Below are 21,565 nucleotides of genomic sequence, written 5' to 3' on the forward strand. Positions count from 1 at the left end.
CCCCCCACCTCTAAATGGGCCTCGCGGGGCAATCGTCGTTACAACAACCTGTTGACAGAGCGGCGGACTCACCTGTTCCTGCAGCAGATCCAATCGCTGCGCCACTTGGGACGATAGTGCCGGAGGCGGCAAGTCCATTCCGGGCACCGCCAGCACCAGCAGCACCGTTTCTGGTGCCTAGCTTGCCGCCCTTGCCCTTGCCAACCGGAGGAAGGGGGCTCAGTAGTGTCGCCCCGCTGAGAATGGGAGCACCGAGGGTCACGGGCGTGGTGGCGGTCGTCGTTGATCCGGACGACTGGCTCGCGGCAGGGACACGTCTAAGTGGCGAAGAAGTGGTGCATTTCAACAGCATGACTTCTTTCCGCGCGGTTGGGAGGTGGGGTTTGGTTTTCTTATTCTTCTTTCTCTTCTTTTATTGGGATTGCACAACAATAAACAAACTATTTCTAGCCCTCTTCACTACACACACCTTGGACTCACTAGCACACACACATACACTCACTCAGTAGTAGCACACTCTTTGCCTAAGCTTTTATCACTATGCTGGGCCTTCTAAAATCGATCTCTATCGCGGAACCAGAACCAGAACGCCACCAGTTGCTTCAATCTTCTGACGCTTATCTGCTAGCTGTTGAGCTCAGAATCTCATCCAAGGAGCAGCAAGGACTTGCAACAACACTACCACAGTTACACCGAGTCCGAATGTCGGGGGCACACCCGAAAATCACCGATAACGGCCCCAGCCCGGGATGACCGAAAGGACGACGACGACGACGACGACGGCACGTGCGATTGAACTTGGTTGTGGCGCTGTATTGGTGCGCTCGGATGGTGGTGCTGCACGTGGAAACACGGCCTGTTTTTCGGCTCGATTTAGCACTCTCCTCGCTCGGTTTGGTTGCAGATTTGCTTTTTGAGCGTTTTCACTTGGGTGTAGAAGACACAAGTTACACAGCGTATTGATTCTGGAAAGGGAGCGGGGGAAGAGAAAAAAAAAGTACGACAAGTTAGTACGATGGCGCGGATTCAGAGAAAGCATTCGTTTTTAGGCAAACATTTATTGAGTAAGAATACACCCATTCCGAGAATTTTAGTAGAGACAAACTGTGAGAAATAAAGGCTATTTTCGAAAGTACCTACGCATCAGTCTGTGTAAATTTGCCCCACAACGGGGGTGGGACTCTCAAAACATATTCCGACTTCGGGCGCTTCTAGTTAATACTTGTTACATTTAAATTTTTATAAAAACTTAATATGTAATCCTAGTAATTCTGTAAAAAATAGCATTTTTCCATCTATTCCTTATATCTGAGCAATTCTCTACGAAATAGGTCTTTTTTAATTTTAATTTTTGTATTTTTTAATCAGGCTGAAACTTTTTTGGTGCCCGGTATGGCCAAATAAGCCATTTTGCATCGTTAGTTCGTCCATATAGAGCAATTCCAGCTAAAATCAGGAATTTTTCTGGTACTTTTGTACCCGACCCTCTCCGATTTCAATGAAACTTTGTAGACATGTTATCCTAGGCTTATATAAGCCATTTTTGTGTATATGGAGCCAACAGTACTCGAAAATAACATTTGAGAAGGGCGTAAGGTATTTAAATATTTTTGTATTTGGGAATTTAAAAATTACTGTATCTCGAAGCCGTTGCGTCGTATCAAAAAGTGGTCAAAGACAAACTTGTAGGAAATTGAACGGGCTTTCTGAAAAAATACACTGAAATAAAAATACACGCCACATCTATGAGATTTTTTGATTTTAAAGTCTAAAACTTAAATTTGAAGGTGATGTGACGATTTTTTTCGTTCAAAATTTTTGAGGAAATAGTCTTAAATATAACCAAAAGACTGACGAAAAATACAAAATGGTATGTCTCTCCTAAAAAATACAAAAATCATTTACTAATACTGTTTTTTTTGAAAAGTGGTCTAATACTAATTGTCAAAATTTTTGAAAACCGGTAGTGGGAATCGATTTTCCAGACAATTTTAACATAAAAGTCTCGATATTGACCATTGTCCTAAGTCCGATCCTTGGGAAGATACAGTGATTTAAAAAATGAAAATGTTGAAAAAATGGGTTTTTTTGTAGTTTTTGGCAATTTCTATATGACAGACTTGGTTTTTCAGTCTCGTAAATATTTTTTACCGGAAAGCTCGTCCAATTTCCCATAAGTTTGCCTTTGACAGCATTTCAATTGGATGCTGAAAAGCTGTCAAAGGCAAACTAATGGGAAATTGGACGAGCTTTCCGGTAAAAATATTTACGAGACTGAAAAACCAAGTCTGTCATAAAGAAATTGCCAAAAACCACCAAAACACCCGTTTTTTCAACATTTTCATTTTTAAAACTGCTGTATCTTTCCAAGGATTGGACATGGGACAATGGTCAATATGGAAACTTTAAAAAAATTTGACGTTTAAACCAGTTTTCAAAAAAACAGTTGTAGTAAATGATTTTTGTATTTTTTTTAGGAGAGACATACCATCCTGCATTTTTCGTCAGTATTTTGGTTATATTTAAAGCTATTTCCTCAAAAATTTCGAACGAAAAAAAATCGTGACATCACCTTTAAATTTAAGTTTTAGACTTAAAAATCAAAAAATCTCATAGATGTGGCGTGTATTTTTTTTCAGAAAGCCCGTCCAATTTCCTACAAGTTTGTCTTTGACCACTTTTTGATACGACGCAACGGCTTCGAGATACAGTAACTTTTAAATTACAAAATACAAAAATATTTAAATAACTTACGCCCTTCTCAAATGTTATTTTCGAGTACTATTGGCTCCATATACACTAAAATGGATTTTATAGGCCTAGGATAACATGTCTACAAAGTTTCATTAAAATCTGAGAGGGTCGAGTACAAAAGTACCAGAAAAAATCCAAATTTGAGCTGGAATTGCTCTATAATTTTCCATACAAGTTTGGCAGCTGTCCATACGAAAATGATACCTGAAAATTCAAAAATCAGTATCTTTTGAAAGATTTTTTTTATCGATTTGGTGTCTTTGGCAAAGTTAAAGGTATTGATAAGGACTACACTGAAAAAAAATGATACGCGGTAATTTTTTTTGGTGATTTTTAACTTTACATTTTGTCACTGAACCTTGATTTGCAAAAAAAAAACACTATTTTAGGGGACATCAAATGCCAACTTTTCAGACATATCCAGAATGTGCGAAAAATCATTAACCAAGTTATGATATTTTAAATAAACACTGGTTTTTTTTTCAATCAGCAAATTCGATGTAAAATCAAATTTGCAAAAAAAAAAAATTTTTTTTGACGATGTTTTTGATCGTAAAAATTACAGATTTCATCAAATCAAGTTCTGCAAAATTTAAGGGTCATCTAGACATTCTTACAAATCACTGGAAACAAGAATCGTCCCGATTGGTTGAGTTATGCCCGAGAACCAGTGAGTTGAAGTTACCGTTCCACCTTTTTTGGGAGGCTTGGGCGCCCGTGCACAGTGGTTCAAAATGCTGTTTCGACGAACTTAATTGATTAGAGCAAAAAGTAAGCATTTTCGTGCTTCGACATGTTCTACAACTTTGTTCAGCGTTGTCATGGCCTACTTTTGATGAAATTTGTTTTTCAAAATACTCATCACAGTAGGCTATGGAATTTCTAACTTTTGACTGTTAAGAGATAGAGCTTTGGTGTCTTCGGCAAAGTTGTAGGGCTGAAAATTTCCACAAACTTTGTCGAAGACGCCAAAGCTCTATCTTCGCGTTGAATACCAGTTTTGGAACCTTTTTCATAAATCCCTGCCAAAAACCAGTTTTTTGACTAAAACTATGTTGAACTTTGATTTTAGACGATTACAATGTTCAAAAGAGTTGTCAGTAATATCAAAACAAACAAGTTTGTCGAAGACGCCAAATTGATAGGAGCTATATGTGATGAGTTATAGCAAGATTTGGTGATAATTTAGCTAGTTTTCGAGATCGGTATACAAAGCCTCGGGCAAATTTGGGCAAAAACCCATACAATAGGCTTCAAGTATGACTATTACACTACAAAATGTCAGGTGAATCATTCGTCCGAAGGTTTACGGTCATAGATTTCCGAGCATTTTAATTTATTTTATTTTTGATGACTATTTAAATGCATTTAGGACACTTTTAAGGCACATAAGCCATTTTTGCGATTTATTTGGACACACGAGGCGTGTAGGCCAGACTCTTGTGAAAATTATGATGTATTGGAAGTCTATCTTTGGAACCTATTGGCTAATAAATAATATGAATGTTTGCAACGCCAACGTTATGACGTTGTCTAGATGTCTAGATTCGCCGATTAACTCTTTTGGAAGGATTTTTTTTTTTCAAAGATATTCACAAAAATACACTGGATAGCCTCAAAAATAGACTTCCAATACATCAAAATTTTCACAAGAGTCTGGCCTACACGCCTCGTGTGTCCAAATAAATCGCAAAAATGGCTTATGTGCCTTTAAAGTGTCCTAAATGCACTTAAATAGTCATCAAAAATAAAATAAATTAAAATGCTCGGAAATCTATGACGGTAAACCTTCGGAGGAATGATTCACCCGACATTTTGTAGTAATAGTCATACTTGAAGCCCATTGTATGGGTTTTTACCCAAAATTGCCCGAGGCTTTGTATACCGAGCTCGAAAACTAGCTAAATTATCACCAAATCTTGCTATAACTCATCACACATAGCTCCTATCAATTTGGCGTCTTCGACAAAGTTGTTTGTTTTGATATTACTGACAACTCTTCTGAGCATTGTAATCGTCAAAAATCAAAGTTCAACATAGTTTTAGTCAAAAAACTGGTTTTTGGCAGGGATTTATGAAAAAGGTTCCAAAACTGGTATTCAACGCGAAGATAGAGCTTTGGCGTCTTCGACAAAGTTTGTGGAAATTTTCAGCCCTACAACTTTGCCGAAGACACCAAAGCTCTATCTCTTAACAGTCAAGAGTTAGAAATTCCATAGCCTACTGTGATGAGTATTTTGAAAACAAATTTCATCAAAAGTAGGCCATGACAACGCTGAACAAAGTTGTAGAACATGTCAAAGCACGAAAATGCTTACTTTTTGCTCTAATCAATTAAGTTCGTCAAAACAGCCTTTTGAACCACTGTGCCGTGTAAGTTGGACATGCGTTTCAAAATTTCACTAAAGTACTTTTTGATTGCAAATTCGATTTTACATCAAAAAATAAAGAAGATGAATTTTTTGTTGAAAAAATCAGTTTTGATACTGAAAATCATAAATCGGTCAAAGATTTTTTGCCCATTCTGGAAATTTATGACAAACAAACAAACAAACTCGCACTTTTTGAAAGTTTTGCAGTTTGCCTGCTTTGTTTGTTAAAATTTAAAAATTGTTTGGAAATTTTGCTTCGCGAGGGGGGGGGGGGATGGGAGAAGAGGGTGCCCAAAAAATCATTATTTTTTGCGGTACGTTATAAAAGAACACTCCCTTGCCCAAACTAGTTTGCGAGTTTGGCAAGCTGTCAAACACAAACAAGTGCGAATTTGTTTGTTTGTTTGCCATAGTCTAATACCTGCTTTAGCCCTTAAAACAATGACGTTAAAATTTTAGAGATGATAAAAAAGTACTTTATAATCCGCATGCACAAATATTCAATGTGTTGGATATTTTGTTGATGAGTAATAAATTCATCTCGAGGGATCCAATTAAAAGTAACTTAAGTTTTGAGTCCATCAATATATAAAGAATCAAAACATTTTTTTAAAATTAATTGTCATATGCTATTTTTTTTTTAAATATTGTTTATGAAAGAGATTCATTTATGTTTTTTTTTCATGGCATAACAAAAAGAACGCAGGAAAAAAAATAAAAAGGATTTTATTTTGAATTTTATACAGATACTTTTAAAAGTGGGCTGACTATTTATTTTTTCCATAAAAAAATATTAAAAAATATTCAAAAATATTCTTGTAAACATACATGATCGTAAATTCATAGAAATGTTGCACATTTTGGACAGTAGCATAGCTGTAGACTTCCCTGAAGTTTTCTGTGATATTTTATGGGCTTCAAATTTTAAATTCATTTTCTTATCAGCCGATTGGAATTTCTCAAGTAAATGTTTTGAAATAAACTCATTGATGATTTTCCCACTTTTTTATTTATTTTTTTTGTTTCGAAACATGACAAAACAGAAAGCAAGCAGCTTGAAGCATTGCATGTTTTTTGTAAAGCATATTTTTTCAGGGGTCTAGAATTCCGAGAAAGTTTCCACGTGGTTTATGGATGGCCCCATAATCATTGAGTTCTTTCTAGGAGTAGGACGACTCGCTTGAAACGCTCAAGTATGCACACTCCACGCTATTGACAGACTGTCTGATGTTGCGGCCTAGTAAAACAATACCTTAGGAAGAATTTGGAATTTATAGTATGCGACAGGCTGATCGATATGAAAACAGTTCATACTCTGTTTTAAAATAAAAATAAAGCCCAAACTTGTGCCCACGGTGTAATAATTCGAAAACCTAAACCAGACAAAATTGTCCATAAATCACCGTCCGTTTACGCCCAACATAATCAGTTTTGACGTCATTACCCGACGATTCACGGTGCGTTATCAATCCAACGAAAAGTTCAGTTGTTGTTTTGCTATGTTCTGTTTACATTGCCAGCCCGGCCGTTTGGCCGTTAAACAATTATTGTGCTACGACGATTGTAGAACCGACCGAGTGACGAAAACCGAAAACGCGCTCAATTCGTCCTGCCATGAACCACCGTTCTTCATTAAAGCTGATCATCGCCAATAAAATCAATCTGGGCACCACCTCTCTACCCTCGGGCACAAACTGGAAACATCATCATAATTGATATACAACGCGCCGCGCGGCAGAAAAAGCTTTTCGATTCAGAAAGGGTTGTATGTTCGAGAGCCAATCGAAACTGTTTAGTTTTGCCGCTGTGTGTACACTAACTTGATTGATAGCATCGAATAACAAGTGCGGGACCCGGCTGGTGCTGGTGGTGATTCTGCCTCGCGAAACCCGTTTATTGGTTGGTGGGTTGAAAATGAAAACAAAAATATACCAGCCTGCTGTTTCTATCAAGTTGGTACGCAAATCATCGTCACATTGGAGAGTTGAACACTTTGAACGACATTTGGGCAGGATATGAAAAAGGTTGATGCGTTAATGCAAGCTTTCTTTTGACAGTGACTTTAAATGACTTTATCAAAAAAATGCTAAATACTTGAAAGCTCCTTAATAATGCCTACATTTTCATCTGTTTAGGCTAAATAGGTCAATAGCAAGCAATATGTCGAGTTCAGAAATCTATTTGAGTTGAGCAGAAGTTGTCCAAGAATTGACGTCCCGTTTCACCTTAAGCGGTACGCAGCCGAAAAGGAACAGAAACGGAAAGTGGCGTTTCGCGCAGTACATGTTTGCAGTGCTTGAAAGTTGAAATGTATCAATAATATTGTATTCGATGTAATAATATTGAACATTTCGAATTTCCTTATATTACCGAACCTTTGACCGAACCCCAAAACGCAAAATCTGAATACAAAAAAAACGAATTTGTTGTTTTTTTCTCGAAATCAAGTAAACCAAAGGGAAATGCCTAACTGTTATCAATAAATTTTCAGGCAAAAATTTCTAAAATTAAAAAAATATTTAAAAAAAACAAAAATAACAAATTACACAGAAATTGAGCAATAAAAAATAAACAAAGAAAGTATTTTAAAATTAGGAATTCCAAAATTTTTAAAATAATTCAATTCAATTCAACTTATTTTATTAGTAAATAATCAATCGACAGTTCCGTATTTCTTATAACCTAATAGAGTTTTGGAGTTCCTTTCAACTATGATTTGTACTATAATTCATTTTGATGCAATTGAAGGGGAGCGGCCGTGGCTGACTGGTTACGGTGTTCGCTTTGTAAGCGAATGGTCCTGGGTTCGATTCCCATCTGCTCCCAACGAGAAATCATAGGATATATGAATCTTGAAACTCTGAACATGAACGAAAAATCAAAGTCGCTCGAGTCGGGGTTCGATCCCCCGTCCTTTGGATTGGTAAGCAAAAATGCTAACCACTAGGCCATCGCGACTTGGAAGGCTATGGCTGGAATTAGGAATACTGTTACTGTTACTATATACGCGCTGGGTCCTTGTCCATTTGACAAGGGTTCGGAAGTTCTAAATAACGTTTGAATCCGATTGATGCAAACGTTCTTCAGGGCGGGGCTTGTCGACTCAAGCTGAGGGACCTCGCGCTCGGCTAGCCAGCGTAGAAATGGGTCACCGAAGCTCGGCAGAGCTAACACCTTCCAAATGCCTATGCGAGTTATTTGCATGTATAGAATATAGATCTAAAAATACATGGAAACAACTCAATTTGTAAGAAGCGACCGCGTGGTCCCGTTTGGTTGGTTGCACACACACACACACACAATTCATTTTGATGCAATTGAATATTCTACACCCAAACGAAAAATATATCTCAAAATCTGCAACAGTGAATTTGCTGCAGAAAATGTTATATTTTATTACATTTTTTGCAGCAAGCCCATAGATCATTTTTGCCCGCGTGTAAACACGTCAGCGATCTGCAGTTCTCACCAACACATAGAATGCTGGCGCGTCCCCGAGCAACAATCTAGAGAGAACATTATGTTCGCGCTCTGTCCCTCACCATTCATCAAGCGTCCATGGCGCGGTGGTAGCGTGTCGGATCAGCAACCTAGAAGTTGATGGTTCAATCCTCGTTCTGTTAAGTTTTTTTCTGCAATACAATCAATCTGCCGTCGGTAATGTCGATAATTGTCGGTAACGGGCAAAAATGTCATACCCCTATATCGCAAAAAATGCATGAGGACAGTTTTCATGCAGATTCTGATATACTTTCATGCTGCCATGCATCAAAATCATGCGACCGCCGGTTGGGTGTAACAATGGATTTGGCAAAAGGAAAAATTAAAAAAAACATTCAATTTTAAAATAAAACATTAAATAAAATCATAAATTCACAAATCAAATATTCAGATATTCAAAACATTCAAATTCAAAAATTTCAAAATCTTAAAATTCAAAATTAAAAACTTTCAAAAATTAAAATAGTTCAGGACGTAAAAAGGTTAATAATGCTACAAATATAAATATCAATTTATAACTTCAAATATAAAAAAATAAAGATTATGAAAAGAAATCACTTGAGAACTGTTCTTTTTTTTCCAATCCAGTAAAGATTTTTTTTCTCAATCCCAAAATATAACTCTAAAAATGTCAGATTTGTTTTAAATTTGAGATCTCGACAAAAATTACGGCATTCAAGAATTTGAAAAAATGATAGAAATTATGAAAAATAAAACCTAAGAATTTAAGACTTTGACAAATTAAGAATTTAACAATTGTATTTTTTTAAATTTAAAGAATTAAATGATTAAGAAAAATTTAAGAATTTAAGAATTCAAGAATTAAAAAATTTAAGTATTTAAGAATTTAAGAATTTAATAATTTAAGAATTCAAGAATTTAAGAATTAAAGAATTTAAGCATTTAAGAATTTAAGAATTCAAGAATTTAAGAATTTAAGAATTTAAGAATTTAAGAATTCAAGAATTTAAAAATTTAAGAATTTAAGAATTTAAGAATTTAAGAATTTAAGAATTTAAGAATTTAAGAATTTAAGAATTTAAGAATTTAGGAATTTATGAATTTAAGAATTTAAGAATTTAAGAATTTAAGAATTTAAGAATTTAAGAATTTAAGAATTTAAGAATTTAAAAATTTATGAGTTTAAGAATTTAAGAATTTAAAAATTTATGAGTTTAAGAATTTAAGAATTTAAGAATTTAAGGATTTAAGAATTTAAGAATTTAAGAATTTTGGAATTTTGGAATTTAAGAATTTAAGAATTTAATAATTTAAGAATTTAAGAATTCAGGAATTTAAGAATTAATGAATTTAAGAATTAATGAATTTGACAATTTAAGAATTTTTAGGTTTTCCAAATTTATTTATTTTAATTTTTTTACCTAATAAATTTAAAACTTAAGTAGTTAAGGAATTCAAGAATTTGAGTGTAGAAGGATTTTTAAATTTAAAAATTATGATTTTTTCATGCACGAAATGAATAGGCAAATTTTCTTGCCCGCGTTACTTCCAATTTCCGTACTTAGCTTTTACGTATTATTTTACCTATTCCTTATAAAATGAGGTAAAATTACAAAAAAAAGAGATAATATACAAAATTTCAAAACAGAACATTTTAAACTGTGACTGTTCAAATTTAGAACTAATGTCTAAACTAAAAAAGCATAACAACTTTGACCTTTTTGATATAAAATAGAGCGGATAATCCAGAAAATACGCATACAATTATTGTACGGAAAAATTAATTGATTCATAAATAAATAAGTTAACTAACTGTGATGTTAAGACCGTAAGGTTATCATTAAAAGGAAGTACAAACATCAAACACCCACAACTAATAACACTAATTTCTCACAGTGTAAACAAACCCGCTGATTACAGAGTGGTGTTGGTTGTTATTTTGGTATGCGGGGGGTTAAACTACACGCACACACCATTAACTAAATTCAAATAACATCACCCAACAAACCCATCAAGATCCACACACAAGGAGCAACACCAATAACAACAACAACAACAACAACCAGCAACAGGAGAAAGAGCAGGCCCAACAGCAGGCCAACGAAGAAGAAGAAGCAGCAGCAAAGCAATCTTCCTGGCTGCACAGCGGTGCGTGAAATATTTTCACGCTTTTCACCGGCTGGAACCTACCTCGGCGGGTCGGAACTGGTCGTTAAACACGCGCAACACTTCCGGAACACGCGCGAGACGCTCGGGACGCGGAAATGGGCCCGGGAAATTGCGGATTTTCGCTCGGAAAGCACGACCGTAAATTCAACACATCCGACGAGTGACCGAAACTGATGGCGAATCTCGAACAAAACAGGCACTCACAGCGCGAGAAGCGAGAAGAAATGACGGACGACTGAGTCGGCGGTGAGTTCCTGCCTGCACTGGGGTTGACAGGACGGCAGTGGTGCCAGCACTTTACCGTAAGACTTCGGTTGTTTGATTTGGAGATGGGTTTCTTCCGGGAAAAGATTTGGCAACAAGTTTGTAATGGTTTGACGTTTGCTGAGGGTGCTGGAAAGTTTGGTTATGTTACTGATTGCAAAAAAAATTGGCAAACATGTTCCAAATTTCTGACAGACTCGGTTCTCTGGCTGATACACTAAGAATCGTTTTCGACTGCTTCAGGAAAAACATCACTTCAATTCGGCTAACTGACGTCATGTCCGTTTCCGTCGTGTCGTGTCCTGTGGCAGTTTGCATGTCAGTTTGTACATCTCCTTCCTTCCGATACGAGCGTTCATGTCCCCGATGACGATCTTCACATCCTTCTGCCAACATCTATCGAACTTCTTCACCAGCATCGCGTAGATGGCCATCGAATTGAAATCTACCCAAGCAGTTCCAAGTTCCGAGTTTCCAATCGATGTCCTTTCCGAGCCTATGTTTATGCCGATTGTTCCGGATCTTGATTGTTCGTAGTTTTGCTTTGGTTCCCTCAGCAAAAAAGGCGGGATTAACAACAACTTCTTTAGAATTCCCATCTGAACTGTCTTGCGACTAGCCCCTTTCGAAAACAAAAGCAAACGTCAACGGAGCTGTCACATTTTTTGTTTATTTATCTCCAGCGCCAGCCATCAAGATGATGAGTGTTCGAGCTTTGCATTGATAAAACAACCCGAAGGGGAAGAGTGAAAAAATACACGAAAAGGTGAAAAAATAATCAGAATTCACACACGTACCGCAGAAAAAGAGCCTCCAACTCACTGCAAATGCTAAAAATAATTGTGCAATCATCGTCCGCGGTCCGTTTGTCGTGAATTGCGCTTCGCTAGTTCCGCAAAAGCTTGGTGCAAAGGTGTGGCGCAAGAATTGGGACACATCCTGACCGTCGTCGGAGATGACAGCAGGAGGAACGGAGCGCACCGAGATGGACGAGCAAATCCTGGACACGGCCAGCTTCGGCGAGCTGCGCGACAAGAATGAGATCATCGGGCGGTACGTGGAGCATCTGAACCGGTTGCGCCGACTGGCGGCGAATCGGGGTCAGATCAGCGAGGCGGAATTCAACAATTACCTTGTGCGGCACTACTTCCACAACAACAACATCATCAACTACATCTTCGACAAGAACACCAGCCGGATCCTGCTGAAGACGGTCATCGAGCGGAAGAAGAAGATCATCAACTTTATCTTCGTCCTGCTGACGCTGTTTATCGTGTTTTCGTACAAGCACGAAGTCTCGACGGTGGTGCTGCGGAACATCCAGAGCTTCATCTATCCGGGGATGCGGGTGTGGCGCAAGGTCACCGTGCCCATCATCGCCAACTATCCGTCGCTCACGGAGTACTACGACGAGAGCTGCCTGCTCACCAATCCGTACTTCCAGGTGGAGAACCTGAACTGTGATCCGTGCGCCGATGTGGCCAACGTGCTGGACTTTACCACCGTCGAGCACGCCACCGTCAATTATCCGTACATTTTTAAGGTGAGTCAAAGTCAGGCGGACCACCCATCGTACTGGATTTACAATCCAGTTTCTAGTCCCTGAACCTCACTGAAGCTATCCGGATATGATCTGAGGTCAAAATCCACCAAACTATGCCTTTTTACGGCGGTAGACCCATCGTCCGTAACTCTTGGGAGTCTGCAGTTGGCCCAGAAAATTATCACTTTCGTTTAGCTATTCCCTGAAATTCCTTAAAGCTATTCAGCAATGATCTGAGTTCAAAAACCAATGGTCATTGCCTTGATCTGGCGGTAGACCCATCGTTCGCAATTCCCGGAAGTGTACAGGTGGCCCATAACATAACCAAATGTTGATAGACTAGTCTGAACTTCCTTGAAGCTATTCGAATACGATCTGAATTCAAAAAATAATGACCTTTGCCTTGTTACAGCAGTAGACCCTTCGGCAGTAACTCCCATGAGTCTAAAGATAGCGTCCCTGAAGCTATCCGAATATGATATGTGTTAAAAAATAACCGACCTTTGCTTGTTACGGCGGTACATTCATGGTCCAGAACATTCCCACTTTCCCCACATATCGGTAGACTAGTCTCTGAAACTCCCTGAACCTACCCGGATATGATCTGTGTTAAAAAATAACTGACCCGTGCCTTGTTACGATGATGGACCCATCATCCGCAACTATTAATAGACTAGTCCCTGAAGCTATCCGGATATGATCTGAGGTAAAGAAACACAGACCCATCGTCCGTTCCTCCCGGAAGTCTACAGATGGCCCAGAAAACATCACCACATATCGACAGAATATTCCCTAAACCTCCCTAAAGCTATCCAGATATGATCTGAGTTCAAAAACACCTGACCAATTCCACTACAACATTTACAGGGACCTGACAGTCATAATGTCACAACAATGTTTGTAAACAAAACCTGAACCGGAAAAAACGGGACAGCTTTGCTGCCAAATCTGTGAAGAATTGCAGAATTCTTCGGGGAAAGCATGTTCAATCACGTTTCTCCCACTGTTTCGTCGACGTGCCTTCCGAGTTGTAATGCTATGAAAAATGATACAAACTGATTTGGCTAAACTGAGTTGATTTAAAACGCCTACTTTCTACTCCCCACAGACCCAAAAGGAGCTCGTCGACATCGGTCGGCTCCAGGCGCTGTACGAGCAGCACCGGTCCATCTTCACCAAGGACGCGTACAAGATCCAGTCCACCCACGCCGACATCCGCAACCTGGACGACCTGTTCCGGCACTTTGTGAACGCGTCCCAGCCGGTCGAGTCGCACAGCGTGTGGCGCTGCAACCGGATGGCCCCGGCCCGGCTCCTGCGCAGCATCTTCCCCCGGCCCGCCCGGCTGCCCGCGACCGGCGTCAGCCTGGAGCGGTACCTGCTGGTGGACAGCGCCCAGGCGCCCCCCTACCGCATCCCGGACGCCGAGTGCGCCAACATGTTCGTCATCCAGGCGTACGGCAGCCGGACGTTTCTGCTGCGGCCAACGCAGGAGTGCCGGCACCGGTGCCGGACGCTGTCGGTGCGGCTGCCGGCCAGCTACAGCCGTAAGTGATCGTAAGTGGCTCAACTCGACGTTTTACTAATCGCTCTCCCTTTCTTTTACACATAGTAATCTACAACTGGTGGTACTGGAAGCCGATCTCGCTGCCGGAACAGTACGCCAAAACGCCTTCCGTCAGCTACATCGGTTCGTACTGTTGATGAGATCGGGCCAGGGCCGGCAATTTCCGCACAACCACTACCAGCAACAACAACCCCCGTACTCACCGAAGCCAAACTATATATTTGAACGAACGAGTGAGCGAGCGAGCCTATGCCGTAGCGAAAGTCCTTCCGTTTGTTATATTTATTTCTTTTTAAAACACTGAGATTAACCACTTTTGTTGCATGTTGTATGTTAACTTTCCGACTGCTTAAGATGATTGACGTAATTCTTCCTGCACCCAAACCAAAAACCGCTGACATCCAATGCTCTAACACTGATTGGCAGCCGATCTGTCATCCAATGTGTGTTGCACCAATACAGCTGCAAACAATAAGAGAGAGAGAGAGAGAAACCACAGATGCAAACAACATCCTTGCATATTGCCTCTCCACTGCGCAATGTTCTCGTAACGCCATGGTAGAGAGGCAGCGTAGCAATCAAAGAGTTCGGTCTCAAATCTTGCCTAAAGCAGTTAATTTTTAATTGTTTTTTTTTTTGCATTTCTGTTATTTTTACGAGCTAAAAAAGTCTGACATTCGATGAAAATTCAACCTTCTTTGTTTGGGTGTCAAAAAAGAAAACAACCTCCTCACTGGTGATATTCATGTAACAATTCGCCGTTATTTTAACATTTTTGACTGATTATTTTCGTGTGTGTTATAAACTAGAGAAGAACCTCCTATTTCTGATATTATTGAGCAAAAAAAAAATCATTACGTTTAGTGAAAAAAGCGCCTAGAGTTTAAGACGTGTTTTTAGTTGTTTACTTTTCAGTCCTGGATTGAAGCCAAAACTAACCAAAAATGATACCAATTAAATTATTAAAAATGTTCATGGATTGCGCGAGCGAAGTGCGCCAACACGAAAACAAAACAAAGAGCGTTGATTGCTTCCCAGTAGGCATTAGGAACGCAGCTAAATTTAACAAACAAACACACACACAGGCCATAACAACTACACCGTAAGAACTCATGCTAAACATAAAAGGGGGAACGCGTATTTTTGTGTTATAATTTTTTGTAGAAAAGAGAAAGTTTGTTTAGGTTATTTTGCGTGTGTTTAAATTTTCTTCATCACTCGATAGATCACCAAAACCCCCCGCGCGATAGGACGAGTCTCGCCGAAGGACGTGAAATAAAATTTAAAGAAGAAAAAAACATGCTACTGAAAAGATGACCTTACGTAATTGTGTAAAAAATATATATTTTTTTGTAGAAGAGAAAAAAAAACTAAAATACACACATACACACACACACATACAAAAATACTGCGCAGTATCATGTAAACAGGAAACCGGTAACAATGAAATAAAGAGAGAAAAAACTAACAAAACGTTACAGTTTGTAAACATTTCGAAACATACCTTCATTCGATACGTGAGGCGACGGTTTGTCACTGGTGCCTAACAGTAAATATTTGAAATAATTGTTTCTTAGCACTGCAGCTTGGAAGGCACGTCAACTACTGTAGAATGTGTGTCATTTTGAATCTTTTTTTACAATTCCCAGCATCGGCTGAATCCTTAATTCCAAATCTTCTAATATATAATATATAATGCAGCATTTCAATAAAGGATCATTGCCCTGATTTTCGAACAACAATGAAATTTTTGTGGAGCTTTTGAAATGTCAGCATTGATTTTAAAATTTTGAAAATACAAAAAGAAAAGTTTCAATATTTCGTCGCCATCGTGCTAACTTGTCGTACGTGCATTTTGGGCCAAATTGAGTTAAGAACGCACGTACAAGCTAGACTACTGTAAACATTTGTAATTATAACTCAGGACTCCAGCAACCAACTTCAACCAAACTTTGGGACAATGCACAGAATGGTGAGCCAAACAAAACGTGTTTGTTATTGTTTACATTGCGTGCTCTCGTTTTTGAATATTCAAGGTCAAACATTAAAACGCGTTTTTCTCGGAACGTCAAAATGGCGGGTGCGACAAGATAGCACGACGACGTCGATTTGAAGGACTACTTGCTATTTTTTGAAATAATATTGATTTCTCAATAATTTTGAAAAAAAAACCTAAAATTAATCGTGAAAAGCCCGCATAAAATGTTAGTCGTTGTTTTGAGGAAAACAAGTTTCGACATGGTTTATGGATTAATTTCGGTTCACCTGTAATAAAATAAAAAAAAAATTGATCAAAAAAAATCAAACCATCCACATTGACGACTCCCGGGTCTTTTGTGGTCTCTATTGCAAGTTTCTGCTCGAACCTAGGAGTCCGAAGGCTTGAATGGGGAGAGCACCCAAACCTCTTTCTACTCCAAGGAACCTTCCACCCCAGTGTTTGAACTGACGATCTTCGGATTGCGAGAGTCCAACCCCCGCCAGCGATTCCACCGGAGTAGGTTTGGTTTGGTGTGTTGTTTGTACTTATGGCATGGAGACGACTCCTACACCTGGAATGACTTAACGGCCTAACAACCAAGGCCGGGACCGACATTTTACTTCCTCATCCGATGGAAGGTTGCAGCAGATGGGAATCGAACACAGAATCATCTGCTTACAAAGCGGACAGCGTAACCATTCGGCCACGCACTGCCACTAAAAAATTATCAGGAATCCGAGGTCCATTTTTCGATATCTCGTGACGGTCGGGCGGTACTTTTCCATTCATTTTTCTGAATTTTTACTAATACACGTTTTTCAGTTTGTTTTTTTTTGTAGCAGGAAACTGTGAAGAGATATAAATATGGTGTCAAAGGTCATTCCTTTGGGAACCACCAACCAGTGAGGTACTCCTCGATATTAGCTCCTGAAAAGTGCTAAAAAGTGCAAAAATGCCTCACGGAAAGAAAAAGAGGCGGTCCTCACCAGCAGGATCGGTAGATTTGAAGAAGCTAAAGCCGATGCGCTACCTGCAAAGCCAGGCAGTTTGAGCAAGGACGGAAACCAGTTCGCTACCCTCCCTGTGGACGTGAGCGAGAAGGAAGAATTTGAACGACGGGAAAAGTTGCCACCCATTTTTGTGAAAACATCGTCATCGGACTCGGTGCGAAAGTGGCTGACCGGATTTATCAAATCTGGTGCTTTACGAGCTTCCATTCACTTGTGTGCTGATGGACTCAAAATTCTGCTACCTACCAGAAAGGATTACAACTACGTTCGGGATTTCCCAGAGTCTCGGCCCGAAACATCAAACACGAACAAAAGCAGCGAACCGAAGATTGGCAATGACGTTTTGGAATTTTGACAGTTTGGAACGCATGAATTACCCCATTATCGGTTTTCCGCATGGGTGATGTGGAAATTGTTGCACATGGCTAAAGTTGGGAATTTTGCAACTTATTTTAATTTATGCTAAATTTCAAAATTTAAACACGAATCTACAGTGAATCGATGTGAAAACTAAAGATACACTAAAGCCACGATGATTTGATGTGCAATCTTGATCAGAATCGCGAAAAAATAGGTTTAAATTTAAAAATAATAATAAAATAAATTTTGGTCTAGAATTTAACGAAACTTTGTCTGTTTTGTAAGACTTAATGTTATTGCACAATGGATATAGAATTTTTTACAAAAAAGTAAATTTTTCGGTTCGTCCACAAACAATCTCATGTTTGTAAACAAACGACGCCATATTGCCAATGTTGTTCGGTAGCTCATATCAGGCCGATTCTATGACAAATTCCGGAATTCCATTTCCCGGAATGGACGTTTTCCGGAATGGACATTATCCGGAATGGACGTTTTCCGGAATGGACGTTATCCGGAATGGACATTTCCCGGAAAATGATTTTTTTTATATTACACGATATGAGAATGAATGGAATCTTGCCTACTCGCTCACTTGTGGTTAAGAATTATTTAGTTTGTAGGGGATCTGGGGGTAAGACGGCCACCCCACTGTTTTACTGAGTATACTAATGAATATTACTAAAATGTTTAGTTATACTGTTCTTCATGCTAAATAATGCATATGGAGTCACCTTTGCAAAACATATTGTTTGAAATAGTATAAAAATAGCTCAAAATAAACAAATAATTTTTGAACTTGAAACTGGATGTAATTTTCATGAATTACAACTTAGGCATTTTTGTTAGATAACAATATGTTTTCCTGTTTTCAAATATTTTTTCATGTTAAATTGAAGTTTTCCCTAGATTATGTCCCTCGAAAAAGTTAAAAAAAGCGATGAGCTATTTACAAAAAATGTTTCAAAAAAATAATTTATTTGGGGGCAAGACGACCACCTCCTCCGGGGGTAAGACGGCCACCCGCAATTTGTAGATTTTATTTGATATAGGTTATATTTTTGACTATTAAGACATATTTGTAGGTAAGGAAAAGCATTTTCAATAAAACTATCCATTTTTAATCAAAATGCTGTTAACTACCGTTTCGACAACATTCTTTACTGTGATATAGCAAAACTCATTGAATAGTATGAAATGCTATCAAACTTTTCATGAAAGTCGCTAATTTAATATTGTTTACATAATTTTGATTTACTTATTCTAATCGAAATACACAAACTAATTATTTTGCATCAAATTGTGTTTGTTTTGTAGTAAAAATTCACAGTTTTTCATAAAATGTGGTCGCAATAATATGAAATTCACTGAGCCAAAATATGAAATTTTTTAAACAGCATTTTTTTGTACATTTGAAAGCTGTTTTTTTTTCAACCAAAATAGTTATGATGTTCAGAGAAGTCTGTTCAACCAACCATGTAGGTATTTGGGTGGATTTAGCAAAGTTATTAAGTTAATTTATAGCACTGGCCGTCTTACCCCACATGGGTGGCCGTCTTGCCCCGCGTATTTCATATATATACGATTTCAATTTATTTTTTTAAATTGCTGAAAAGTATTGATAATTGGTTTTTAGACCAACTAATTTATGTCATTTCTATAATGGACTAGTAGTAGAACAATATGTACGTAATTTGAGATCAAAATAATCTGTTGTGTAAATTTTATTAGACTTCTCCCTTAGGGTGGCCGTTTTACCCCCATCTCCCCTACCCCGTTGGTTTCACCTAGTCACATTGAAAGAACTCGATATTTTGACAACAATATGAACGATAAATACATGAATGATAAAAAGAAAGTGAAATGTTCGGACATGAACAATAGATGCAGGCGTTGACTATTGAAACAATACTTTATCAACCACCACGAGATGTAACAATGTAGATCGATAGATATTAGACAAACCTCGAGACAAACACTAGATGCCGGGTCCGGTGGTTTAGTGGTTAGCGTGGTAGACTCTAAACCCCAGTATGGCCTGGGTTCAATCCCGGACGAACACGGGGGCATTTTTCGAGACGAGATTTGCCTGATCACGCCTTCTATCGGATGGGGAAGTAAAACACGAAATTCCATCACATCGATTAAAGATCGTGTATTTTTAAAGAAGGGAAAACCTCAAGAAAATACACATTATACTTTGATCTTCTGATAGCATTTTGTTTTCTTGAGACTTTCCCTTCTTTAAAAATACACGATCTTTCATCAAAGTAATGGGATTTTATGTAAGAATTTTTCCTTCTTTTGTTAATTCTACTAAATTTCAACTAGTTTTTCGTTAAAGAACTCTACACTATAAAGAAGGGAAATCCTCTAGAAAAAAAAAGCTTTCAGAAAATCAATGTATAATGTATATTTTCTTGAGGTTTTCCCTTCTGTAAAAATACACGATCTTTAATCGATGTGATGGAATTTCGTGTAAGAGATTTCCCTTCTTGTGTTAATCAGTTGACTTTTGTGACTAAATTATATGAAATTTTATTATAATGCAGAATGATTATTTTCAAAGAAGGGAAAACCTCTAGAAAATAAAAAGCTTTTCAGAAAATCGATGTATAATGTGTACTTCCTTGAGGTTTTTCATTCTTAAAAAATACACTCAAGCTATTTATTTTCTTGAGGTTTTACCTTCTTTGAAAATAATCATCCTGCTTTATAGTAAAATTTGCTAGAATTTAGTCACAATAGTTAACTGATTAACACAAGAACGGAAATCTCTTACGCGAAATCCCATCACATTGATAAAAGATCGTGTATTTTTAAAGAAGGGAAAATCATTGAATTTCTGAAAAGCTTTTCATTTTCTAGAGGTTTTCCCTTCTTTGAAAATAAACATTCTGCTTTATAGTAAATAAAAATAAAATAAATTGGCGATCTCGATTGCGAGATTTCTACTGGAAACTAGATTGTTGAGGCAATTGCATACCTCTTTTTACACCTGAGCTTCCATCCACCCCGGGATTCGAACTGACGACTTTTGGATTGTGAGTTCAACTGCCTACCAGCGACTAAACCGAGACAGGACTTAGAGAGACGACTCTTACACCTGGACTGAGCTATCGATCTAACCTCTAGGTTAGATCGGGGCAAACATTTACTTCTCCGTCCGACAGAAGGCATGATCAGACGAAAAATGCCACCACCGGGACCGTCTAGAAACGAACCCAGGCCGACTGGGTGAGAGGTAACTTCAATTGCCCCTACACCACGGTTCCCGCACTCTGCTTTTTAGTGCAGAAGCCTTTAATGAAAAACTAGGTAAAATTTAGTTGAATTAACAAGAGAAGGGAAAATTCTTATATAAAATCCCATTACTTTGATGAAAGATCGCGTATTTTTAAAGAAGAGAAAGAGAAAGAAGAGAAGAGGCAAAATTCCATTCATTCTCATATCAGGTAATATAAAAAAAATCATTTTCCGGGAAATATCCATTCCGGATAACGTCCATTCCGGATAATGTCCATTCCGGATAACGTCCATTCCGGAAAACGTCCATTCCGGATAATGTCCATTCCGGAAAACGTCCATTCCGGGAAATGGAATTCCGGAATTTGTCATAGAATCATCAGGCCATCGCCGGGGCCCTGGGATTTCCTGAACAACACAAAGATTGAATAGGGGAAAGTGGGGCAAGTGTAACAAGCTAAGGAAATGCTCGTTATAACGCATTAAAAAGTTAAAAAATCTGTCGGATTTTATTATAATCATCTTATTCTAGGTCTTGACTAAGACTTTGTTTAAACAAGATTTTAAAAAATCCTGTTTTTAATGTGAAAAATTGATTTTAAAATTTTTGATTTTCCGTACGTTCTACTCAACTAGTGGGGCAAGACGAGCAACCCGTTGGGGCAAGAGGAACAATGCATGAAAAATATGGTAATTTGCTAACAATTGAACTGTTATCACTTAGATACATCAGATTAGAATGTATTTGAATGGTTTCTTCCATTTTTAGATTAAATAATAATATTTTACTAAAAATTTTATCGTTTTTACGAAAAAATACTACTTCGATGATAAATA

General features: G+C 38.1%; 2 protein-coding genes across 2 annotated transcripts in view; one reads left to right on the forward strand and one right to left on the reverse strand.

Moving 5' to 3' along the window:
• LOC6053089 (nuclear factor of activated T-cells 5) overlaps positions 1 to 10,959 on the reverse strand; it is a 78,384-nt gene extending 67,425 nt beyond the window's left edge. The window contains exons 1-2 of the mRNA XM_038248822.1: positions 10,779 to 10,959; positions 73 to 965 (exon numbers count right to left, since the gene is read on the reverse strand). Of these exons, the coding sequence (XP_038104750.1) occupies positions 73 to 352 (280 nt within the window). The 5' untranslated portion in view covers positions 353 to 965; positions 10,779 to 10,959. The remainder of the gene's footprint in view (positions 1 to 72; positions 966 to 10,778) is intronic.
• A 730-nt stretch (positions 10,960 to 11,689) lies between these two features.
• On the forward strand, positions 11,690 to 15,604 carry LOC6049041. Its single transcript, XM_001865833.2, has 3 exons — positions 11,690 to 12,564; positions 13,673 to 14,111; positions 14,177 to 15,604. The coding sequence occupies exons 1-3, from the start codon at positions 11,977 to 11,979 to the stop codon at positions 14,266 to 14,268; spliced, it is 1,119 nt and encodes a 372-aa protein (XP_001865868.2). The 5' UTR covers positions 11,690 to 11,976; the 3' UTR covers positions 14,269 to 15,604.
• Positions 15,605 to 21,565: the final 5,961 nt, after the last annotated feature.

The sequence above is a fragment of the Culex quinquefasciatus genome, chromosome 1 (assembly GCF_015732765.1).
Source record: "Culex quinquefasciatus strain JHB chromosome 1, VPISU_Cqui_1.0_pri_paternal, whole genome shotgun sequence".
In the NCBI taxonomy this organism is placed as follows: Eukaryota; Metazoa; Arthropoda; class Insecta; order Diptera; family Culicidae; genus Culex; species Culex quinquefasciatus.